Genomic DNA, 11619 nt, shown 5'->3' on the forward strand with positions numbered 1-11619 from the left:
TAAATTTATATATTTACTTCCGATCTATTTACATGCTAGACAGTTTCCTATCAAGATATGTACCTAGATAACTATTGTAAAATTATTTAGGAATCTGTTTCTGATTAAGATTAATTGTCATAAATCTAGTGTATAATTTATGCGTTTAAGAAATAAGATCGCGACACTTGGGGAAAAAATATATTAAAAAGGCAATGATGGTTTACATTTTACTTAAACTTTATTTTAAAAGTGTACAAAATTGTGGAAAAATACGTACTAGTTAAACTTTTCTGAAGACAACTGATGTTACAACACTTCCAACTTTGCCACCAAACTTAAACGATGGTGTTGGTATTGTACATTTCTTTATGAATTTTCCATCGAAACTGGTAATTAGTTCTTCTTCTGTCCAATTACATGAGGTAATAATAAATATACTATTTTCATCCATCATATTTGCCACAGATTCAATGTAAAGCTCACGTTTCTCTTTTGGGTTTTCAGGACATAAACTAATCGCATCGTATGTTCCTTTATCGTGTACAATTCCAAATACTCCCAATGCTTTACACGCTTCCACATTCATTAAATCGGCTACTTTGTATTCAATCGCCAACTCCTGATCCTTAGCAATGTTTTCAGCTAATTCTACAGCTTTTGGGGAATAATCTACGCCCAAAAGATTTGTATACCCTTCACGTGCTAATTCGATTAGTATCATTCCATTGCCACATCCCAAATCAATAACCCGGACATCATCTGGTATTTCATCTTGTTTCATAATCCAATTGATAACACGTATTTGAGAATCTTCATCGAACCAAATTTCTCCAACATCACCATGATTTTTATAATTATTTATTTCACGTTCATATGCCTTTTCCCAGTAATCTTTGGTACCCAATTCACTGCCATTCAATTCTTCCACAGACATGTTGATTTATAACAGCTGATTTGTGTTTGGCAAGTTATAACTTTAACATTGACGTATAAGATAATTCTGTAAGTTTTCACAGTGTTTAGCTTTTGCATGCAAATATTGTACTGTTGATAGTTTTAAGGCCAAACCTATAACTCTGCGTGTGCGTGCAAAAATACAAAAACAAAATACATGTATTTCAAATTCAGCCCAAAACTAAACTAAAACAAAACTAAATTAAAAACTGTGAAATAAAAGACGAAAATTGATTTTTTTTAATGTTTCTTTTTGACATTGCTGCCAGATCTACCATTTTTCCGTTCCTTTACTTTTCTGGTAAAAATGTTCATTAGAGAGCAATTTTGACACTTTTCTCTTTTACCACCCTTACCATTAAAAAAGTAAAGGAACAAAGCTCATGAATATTCTTGCGGAATGCAGTTCTCGCGGAATAGATTTTTCTCGAGAGAACATTCCTCCTATCATGAATAATGTGAGAAAAATAATCATTGAATTTGGTAGCACTGAAGGGTCTTTTTCATACCTTGTGTGCCCTAATTGTTGTGAAAACAAAGAGAAAATGTTAAGTGTTTGTGTTTTTAGACAAATTAACAAATTTAATCAAATAAATAAATTACACTTTTATACAAAAAAATAAATATGCATTTTGAAATAAAAGTAATCGAAAATATGCATCTATGCAGTACTTTATCAACAATGGTTGTGAAGCAATTTTGTATGTTCAAAATTCTCTCATACCATCGTTGATCGGTACAAAAAGTGGAGAGTGACTGAGTTTGCAAACTAATGTTATACTATGTTTACATTTACGAAATCCACTCGATTTCATCTGTCAGTTCCATTGTGTATACGTCAAATGAAAACTCATCTGAAATCGATTGGATTTCATATGACGTTTGAGCAATGGAATTGACAGTTGAAATCGAGTGGATTTCGTAAATGTAAACATAGTATTATTTTGTAAAATTTGTTCAATTTTTAATAAATTTCCACCACAAGTTAAAGATTTTATCATAAAATCCCAACAAAAGTATTTATTTTGAATGATTTGTACAAAGTTTGTGGGAAATACTAAGATTTTTGTAAACTCACTTCAGTTTTGCAAGGGAGATTTTTTGGAGAAAAACACATGTTTGAGAGCGTTCATGATACCTACTTTTTCTAAATCGGAATATTTTTCCGTGCGGATTTTTTGTTTGTGATAGCAAAGAAGGGAAAAGAGAGAAATTCCACATGGAATTTTTATTCATGATTGGGCTGATTAGCTCTGTTCCTTTACGTTCAAGAATCTTCAAGTTTTACCGCTTTTTACTCGGGAAGCGTTCCTTTACTTCAAAAACCATACAATTCATATGGGAGCAGTTTACAACTTTTGATACTTTTGCCGGTTTTACCATTTTCAGAAGTAAAGGAACAGACCAATTGAAAAGCATGTATTTTGTTTTTGCAACACGCAGAGTTTTGTTTTTGCAACATGCAGAGTTATAGGTTTGGCACTTAACCTTAAAGGCCTCGTCACATATGTCCCGGTCCACACTAGCATGAATTTCATTATAAAATTTCATTAAATTAGGCGTTCTTAGATCGAATTCCCCACTACAGCAATTTCATGACTTTGCTCTACTATGTCCCGGTCCACACTAGCTTGAATTTCATGAAATTATTCGTTTCTAGATCGAGTTCCATTGTAGAGTAAAATCATGAAATTGCTGTAGTGGGGAATTCAATCTAAAACGCCTAATTTCATAAAATTGTCTAATGAAATTCACGCTAGTGTGAACCGGGACTATGGAACTCGATCTAGAAATGCATAATTTTATGAAATTTTTTAGGAGGGTTGGCGTTTTTTTTAAATTAAATTCAGTCTTGTGTGGACCGCGACTAAGAGGATTTCTGGCTTAATTCATTAATGCCCGTAATTTCTACGCGTATTTATATATGAGTTCATAGATATCGACCGTCTTACTTACAGCAAGGATTTTGCCTGGTTGATCGTTGCCAATGTGTTACAAATTGTAAAAACACTTATATGTGGCAATGTTTTTACGAAATCATGAATGAAAATCTCCAATGTTACCACATGTTTTCAAAATTTACCCGCCTCGGTAAATGGCACGTAGAAATTACCAAACGCGTAGGTAAAGATAACTATTAGGTAGTTACCTACCTGGTTATCTAGAAATTATGGGCATAAGTTGCATGTTCTTCTGGCTTTAAGTCAAAAGTCAAAGCATACGAAAATCGTGTTTCAGCACACATTCAGCCGCCGTTGTTCACACTTATTTTTTGTTGATTTCAAAAATATCACAATAATCAAGGTAGCCCAGCAAAATTTGAAGGAAGGGGTTCCATGCGATGACGTGATTTCATGGCATCTTTTGCATTGGTTCAAACAAAGTAGTGAAAGATACGATCTTTTCATTAGCATTTGAACCAATGCAAAGGAACTCGTGAAAGATCCGATCTTTTCATCAGCATTTGAACCCATTCCATCGATCCAATAGAGATGATTTTGTGGTTTTATTTATACACATTTTCCTAAATATAAAAGATTAATTATTTACAATAGGCTTGATGTTGTCGGAGACTCGAAATCACAACCAACGTTGTTAAAACTCTCGTCGTAATGATAATGACATGCCAAAGCATTGGTGGAAATGACATGCCAAAGCATTGGTGTAAATGACATGCCAACGCATTGGTGTAAATGATATGTCAAAGCATTGCTGTAAATGACATGCTTTGGATCCAAAAATGAATAGCATCTTTTGGGGTCCACGCTTATATAAAATTCATCGATGAAGATGCTAAAAAGATTACATGCCAGATCACTTGCACCCATGATTGAATGGCATCGAACATTTTGCTGGGTATGAACCGTGTTGGTATGAAGCATGTACCATGTAGTAAAACGGGGTTTGCATTAGAGGTTTTTGCCGGCTTATGCCAAGTTTATACTTGCGCTCCAAAATCCACTGGATTTCACGAAATCCTGAAATACACCCCGGTGTTTACACTTATTTTTTTGTTGATTTCAAACATATCACAATGATCAAGGTGGATGCATATGCGCAGCTGATCGAACATGAATTTTCAAAACAAGTTGTTGTAAATTGAATTAAGCATCAAAAATATACGACTATATAGAACATTAAAACTTTATATTGAAAATTATCGTAAAATGACCTATATATCGTATTAATTGCGTATAGTACTAACTATCGTTGAGACTTCGTTATAATAAATTTTAGCTCTGTTCCAGAACTAAAAAGTTTTTACAATTTTTACCACTTTTACACATTTTCGTCCCCTTACACAAAATGTATATCGAAAATCGTTTACGACTGTTACAACTTTTACCACTTTATAAAGTACGGGAACAGGCCATTCGATAAATAAAAATTGTGCTCAGAACCTGCACAAAATTAGTACTTGCAGTAGTTTTCCCGTTTAGTGCTAAAAATGCGTTCCCATATTCCGAAATCTAGCAAGACTTGCACTTCTCTTTAAACAAAAATAGCGCCGAATAACACCCTCTTCTTCTGTTTTCTGCCATACAATTTTGGCCTAGTAGAAAACTAGCAGCAAGCATGTTCATTGGCATCTAATATTATAGCCGATACGTTGATTTTGATATTTATGCTGGAGTTTTTGCAATTTCCGTCATTTTTCCGTTCCCTTATTTTTTATGAAATTTGTATGGGGAAGCAAGTTTTGACAATTCTCTCTTTTTTCTAATGCCAAGTTTACACTTACGCTCCAAAATCCATTGGATTTCACGAAATCCTGAAATACACCCCGGTGTTTACACTTATTTTTTGTTGATTTCAAACATATCACAATGATCAAGGTAGATGCATATGCGCAGCTGATTGAACATGAATTTTCAAAACAAGTTGTTGTAAATTGAATTAAACATCAAAAATATTCGACAATTCAGAACTTTACAACTTTATTTAAAAAATTATCGTAAAATTATCTATATATCATATCAATTGTGTATAGTACCAAAAAATAAAAAAGAAATAAATAATGATTTTATAGTTGAGACATCATAATAATAAATTTTGATAGATAAAAGTTGTGCTCAGAACCTACAAAATATTAGTAATGCAGTAGTTGTCCCGTTTAGTGCTAAAAATGCGTTCCCGTACTCCGAAATCTAGCAAGACATGCACTTCTCTTTAAACAAAAATAGCGCCGAATAACACCCTCTTCTCCTGTTTTCTGCCATACAATTTTGGCCTATTAGAAACTAGCAGCAAGCATGTTCATATGTTCATTGGTATCTAATATTATAGCTGATACGTTGATTTTGACATTTTTGCTGGAGTTTTTGCAATTTCCGTAATTTCCCGTTTCCGTATTTTTAGGAAATTTGTATGGGGGAGAAATTTTTTTACAATTAGATCTATTTTCTAAAATTACCATTAAAAAGTACGGGAACACAATGAAAAATAGCATTGTAAGAAAGTTATTTAATATTTTTCACGTTGTTTACAAATTTTGATACTAAAATTTGTTGTTTCAGCAATTCGCACATCTACCTTGTTTATTGTGATACGTGAAAAGTGTTGCAACTTTTGGTACTTGTTTAGGCAAAAGCAAGGTTGTATATCATGTGTACTGTGATTTCGATGTTGATTTCGCTGAAATCACGAAATGAGATGATTTCATTTTTGTATGCGAAATCATGATAAATTTTGCATGATTCCGCGCGAAATCACGAAACGCCTTCGAAATCACGAAAAGACGCCGAATGTAAACCAAACATAACATTACCATTAAAAAGTACGGGAACACAATAAAAAATATCATTGTAACAAAGTAATTTAATATTTTTTCACATTGTTTACAAATTTTGATACTAAAATTTTTTGTTGCAGCAATTGACCATCTACCTTGTTTATTGTGATACGTGAAAAGTGTTGCAACTTTTGGTACTTTTTTAGGCAAAAGCAGGGTTGTATATCATGTGTACTGTGATTTCGATGTTGATTTCGCTGAAATCACGAAATGAGAGGATTTCATTTTTGTATGCGAAATCATGATAAATTTTGCTTGATTTCGCACGAAATCACGAAACGCCCTCGAAATCACGAAACGACGCCAAATGTGAACCAAACAATCACCTTCTTTACGTTTGTGGTTATCGGCCTCTTAAAATCCAGTGGGTTTATGAAATCTGGTTAAGTGCAAACGGGGTATAATTTTGTGAGCGAACAACGTAATCCAATCGTCGGTATGAACATTACTTGCTATAATGCTAATGCTAACTAGGCGTTTACACCAGACAGTTTGTCTTCAAATACAACTCTGATTTACTAACACATACATATATTTGTCGTTTGTCTCACAGCTGTCCATCATTTTTTAAAGACAGTCGGGTTAACAAATTTTTGACATTTTTGTGAAAAAGAAGTGAGATGATAATTCAAATGTGCTGAAAACAAAAGAATATGTACAAAAACAAAATAAGTGGAAGGAAAACGAAAAGAAATCGATGATTTTCATTCATAATTTTACAACTGTTTTTGCAGTTGTCTGGACGCCTACGTCACACAGGCAAGCTTTGGGTTTTTGACAATCAATACATGAACTCAACTGTCCTGTCATTTGTAAACGCAGGGTAAGTTTACATTTACGAAATCCACTCGATTTCAGCTGTCAATTCCATACATGGTACAATAAGAAAGGTAGATGCATCGGCGAAATGCTACAACAAAGCAACTTTTTTTGTAATGTAAACTGTCAAAATTTTCGCCAAATGGTCTCTTGTTGTCTCTTTTTATCGCTTGTGTTTGTGCAGTGAAGTGAACACATGCTATCTCTTACTTACCGAATCATATGGTTTTTTGTTTTGATTTTTCACGGCGAATTCCTAGTTTTTTGACGTTTTAGATTCGATCAGCTGGGCTGAAGCATCTACCTTTCTAATTGTACCATGATTCCACAGCTCAAACGTCAAATGAAATCTCATCTGGATTTCATTTGACGTTTAACCTATGGATTTGACAGTTGAAATCGAGTGGATTTCGTAAATGTAAACCAAGCATAAGTTTACATTTACGAAATCCACTCGATTTCAACTGTCAATTCCATAGCTCAAACGTCAAATGAAATCTCATCTGGATTTCGTTTGACGTTTAACCTATGGATTTGACAGTTGAAATCGTGTGGATTTCGTAAATGTAAACCAAGCATAAGTTTATATATACGAAATCCACTCGATTTCAACTGTCAAATCCATAGCTTAAACGTCAAATGAAATCCAATCGATTACGGAGGAGTTTTCTTTTGACGTATACGCAAAGGAATTGACAGTTGAAATCGAGTGGATTTCGTAAATGTAAACAAAGCATTACTTTGTTATACATCACTTTCATAGTCCTCTGCTTTCGTATAGATTTTATACATTGTCAAACTGTTTTCGATTGCTTCTTTTTTGGGCCTATATTTTGCAAAACTTTGATTGGATACTTTTAATTTTGTGTTTTGTGATATTTCAACGAGAAATTGTATCTGGCTACAAACGTAAAGTAAAATAAGTAAAATATTCACATTAAAGTTTTTCTACAAAGTGTTAGTGTCCAAATACGAAGTAAATAAAACAGTAAGTCGGCAATTTCAGAGAATTGCAAAATGACACCACCAAGAAACCACAATTCAAAAGGCGGTGGTGGAAATCGTGGTGGCGGCGGTGGTGCTGGAAGATTTGGACGTGGTCAAGGAAATGGTGGTGGAGGAGGCGGTGGCGGTGGCAGAAATATACGTGCCGGCCGTGTTGAGCGTAGAGGACGCAATGTAGGAGGACCAGGAGGAGGAGGACCTACTCGCGGTGGACGCGATCGTTTCGGAAATAATGGTGGAGGCGGCGGGGGTAAATACGAAAGCGATTTTGCAAGTAAGTTGACACGTCTTGAAATATCAGCAATTAGTTGGCTAAACAATTTGTATCACAGGTTTAACAGACGTTAATTGGGGTCAATATAATTTACCCCCATTTCAAAAGGATTTCTATAAGGAACATCCCATAACAAGAGGCCGGTCACCACAAGAAGTTCAACGCTATAGAGGAGAAAATGAAATAACAGTGCGTGGACCAGCACCAAATCCAATTATTTACTTTGATGAAGCATGTTTTCCGGATTATTGCATGGAGGAGATACAACGTCAGCGTTATAACCAACCAACACCTATACAGGCTCAAGCCTGGCCCATTGCTATGAGTGGCAAAAATCTAGTTGGTATTGCTATGACCGGCTCGGGTAAAACTTTGGCATTTATTCTACCAGCAATTGTACACATTAACCATCAACCGCCAATACAACGCGGTGACGGTCCAATTGCTTTGGTCTTGGCACCAACCCGTGAGTTGGCACAACAAATTCAGACAGTAGCAAATGATTTCGGTTCAACTGTTCATGTACGCAATACCTGTGTCTATGGTGGATCATCGAAAACGAGACAAATGCAGGATTTACAAAATGGTGTAGAAATGGTTATAGCCACTCCGGGTCGTCTTTTGGATTTCTTGTCGAGCGGCACAACAAATATGAGACGTTGCACTTATTTGGTATTGGATGAAGCTGATCGTATGTTGGATATGGGGTTTGAGCCTCAAATACGTAAAATAATGGGTCAGATAAGGCCAGATCGTCAAATTCTTATGTGGAGTGCAACATGGCCGAAAGAAGTTCGACAATTGGCTGAAGATTTCTTGGGAAATAATTATATACAAGTAAGTTGTTATTTGTGATTAAAAAAGAGCTGGCTAAAATGTTTTTATATTTCCACACAACGCTATTTTAAATATTAAATATTTTTTAAATATTAAGAAATAGGTGGCGAATTTATCTTGATTAGATGCTCCAAAGATTTGTCATGTTTTGTTTGCTGCTTAATGGCCTGCCTCTCTAAGACGATTCGAATTCAAATTCGTTCGAACTACTACCAAATTTCTGTTTTTTACGATTTAATTTCGAATCATCCGAAACATCCTGAACACTATCGATAAATTTTGAACAAAGCTTTGTAGGAGACAAATTGGTGAATGTTATGAGCTTCGTTCCAGTACTTTTTTAATGATAAAAGTGTCAAAATAGAAAACCGTTGAAAATGTGTTCCACATACACATTTTTCCAAAATGTACGGGAACGAAAAAATTGGCAGATACGTCATAAAAAATGGAACAAATGTAAAAGTCGACGTGTCAGCCAATCCGAAACCGGCAAACATGTTGCACATTTTTGGTGGCCCAAATTTGTCGTGTAAAAAGTTTCTAAAGAGAAAGCTATTCAGCGCCATTTGTGTTCAAAGAGAAGTGAACATTTTGCAACTTTTTTGGTGTACGGGAACGCATTTTGGGCAAAAATGTGTTAAATGTGTAAAAACTTTTTAGTTCTGGAACGAAGCTGATGTTTTGTGAACAGCCTTCGTGTGAAGTGAATCCTGAGTATGTCCTCAGGTGACACCAATTATTGCACACATTACATCACAGAGTGGTGTAATTAACTTGAAAATGGCGACCCCGTAGGCTCGTCTGCTTCCCAAACCTAACATGTTTGTTTTCTTTACAATTGAGTTGTGTGGGAATATAACATGTACATCTAAACCCTCCAACTGTATATGATTCCATTTTCCATATCTCACTTTTTTGTTTCTACTTCAGATCAATATAGGATCACTGGAATTGGCTGCAAATCATAATATTCGTCAATACGTGGATGTTTGCAATGAGTCCGAAAAGGGAACACGTTTAAAGAGCTTACTATCGCAAATCTATGATCAGCCACAGCCGGGTAAAATTATCATTTTTGTAGCAACCAAAAAGAAAGTTGACGAATTGTCACGTTTTATTAATGGATTTGGTGTACGAGTTGGTTCCATACACGGTGACAAATCTCAAACGGATCGTGATAATGTTTTGGCTGATTTTCGTGTGGGCAGAACTAATATATTGGTGGCCACCGATGTGGCTGCTCGTGGCTTAGATGTTGATGGCATTAAATATGTCATTAATTTTGATTTCCCCCAATCCTCGGAAGATTATATTCATCGTATTGGTCGTACTGGTCGCAAACATTCCACTGGTACTTCATATGCATTTTTCACACGTAAAAATGCCCGCTGTGCCAAGGCATTGATTGATGTACTACGCGAGGCCAATCAGAACATCAATCCCGATCTTCAATATATGGCCAATAATGCTGATGACATCATTAACAAGGATAAACTTCTAAGAAAATCTGGCTATGGCGGCAATAAACAGGGAGGCGGCGGAGGTGGAGGTCGTGGCGGTTCTGGAAATCGCGGAGGTGGTGGCGGCGGAGCTGGTCCCAATCGTGGCGGTCCTAATCGCGGTCCAGCTGGAGGACGACCTGGACAAAATTTCAACAACAACAATCAAAATAGTTTTGGCAACAATCGCGGTGGCGGTGCCAATCGTGTTGGATCTCGTGGAAATTTCTCCAATTCTAGACATTAAATTAAAACAAAACAAACAAAAATTATCTCAAATAGTTTTGTAGTTATTATTATCATAACCAATTATTATCAAACAATTGATTCCTCACACACACAATGAATGTTTGTATTAATTTTCTTTATATTTATTTTCGGTGTTTTCGAAATCCAAACAAATATACCCAATTCCATTAATTTTAAATTTTATTATTTCTTTCCTACATTACAAAAAATAATATTAATAAAAAACCAAACATTGCATATTGCAGGTATATAAAAATGAACAAGCATTTTTAATGTCCTTATATAATCTGGCGTTTCAAACCGTTTTGTTTTTTTAAATATTTGTATTACTTACTAGCAGACCCCGGTTCGCGTTGCTGGCCCGTCGTAATGTGTTTTAATGACAGCTTTTTATGTACTTTTTGCTTGACAATTCAAAAATAGGTATTTTCTACCTCATGTCTTCGGTTTATTGTCGAAGCGAGGAGGATTTTAAATTTATCAATAGATTTTGTCTGTAACATTTCTTTTCTCTTACCGACTTTTCTGGATTTTTCGCCCATTGATGTTGCTTAGGATTTATTATCCTAAAGCTATCTAATAATAAAATTTCAAAAAATGGTAAGTCGAATTCTCCCGCTTATGTGTTTTAGTTTTTCAAGGCTGATGGACCGTTGAACCTCACCATTTAAAGACAATTTGAAAAAATATAACGTTTTTCTTGATCGGATGCGCCTCCACCGTTGTATCGAAAATTAATTTGCAAGCCGATGCACTCATAAGTTTAGCAAATATAGCGAATATAAAACAATAGGCCCCCGAAAATTCGTCTACAAATATATAGCATTTTGGACCACGGGGCATTCCTGAACATTTTCTGAAAATTGCATAGCCCATTGCCTCTCATAATTTATGCTGAACCCGATATAATCATAAGGATAGCGTTTAAAACAAAGACGCTGGAAAGGTGCCCCACCATCTCCGAAATTCATAAATTTGATGGAAATCGATTCAGTAGTATTGGAGATATAACATATTTAAAAAACATGCGTGGTCGGGTGTCCCAAAGAAGTACCTAAATTGTATATTCACCCTTATTACGGTTGGCGTAGTCGTAGACGTTCAAGTGACGTAGACGTTGTCGTAGGCGTAGACGTAGGCGTAGTCGTAAGATACATTTTTATATGATGAAAAATTATATACAACGAAATTTTTTGTCTTTTATAGCA

General features: G+C 35.2%; 2 protein-coding genes across 2 annotated transcripts; one reads left to right on the forward strand and one right to left on the reverse strand.

Moving 5' to 3' along the window:
• Positions 1-201: 201 nt before the first annotated feature.
• Positions 202-950, reverse strand: LOC141400905 (EEF1A lysine methyltransferase 2). The gene has a single exon (XM_073980587.1). It carries the CDS (start codon positions 914-916, stop codon positions 263-265), a length of 654 nt encoding a protein of 217 aa, XP_073836688.1. The 5' UTR covers positions 917-950; the 3' UTR covers positions 202-262.
• A 6294-nt stretch (positions 951-7244) lies between these two features.
• Positions 7245-10667, forward strand: LOC141400906 (ATP-dependent RNA helicase p62-like). The gene is made up of 3 exons (XM_073980588.1): positions 7245-7826; positions 7885-8663; positions 9594-10667. Exons 1-3 carry the CDS (start codon positions 7565-7567, stop codon positions 10407-10409), a joined length of 1857 nt encoding a protein of 618 aa, XP_073836689.1. The 5' UTR covers positions 7245-7564; the 3' UTR covers positions 10410-10667.
• Positions 10668-11619: the final 952 nt, after the last annotated feature.

This window comes from Musca autumnalis, unplaced genomic scaffold (genome assembly GCF_047663935.1).
Source record: "Musca autumnalis isolate F117 unplaced genomic scaffold, ASM4766393v1 scaffold_4, whole genome shotgun sequence".
Lineage (NCBI taxonomy): Eukaryota > Metazoa > Arthropoda > Insecta > Diptera > Muscidae > Musca > Musca autumnalis.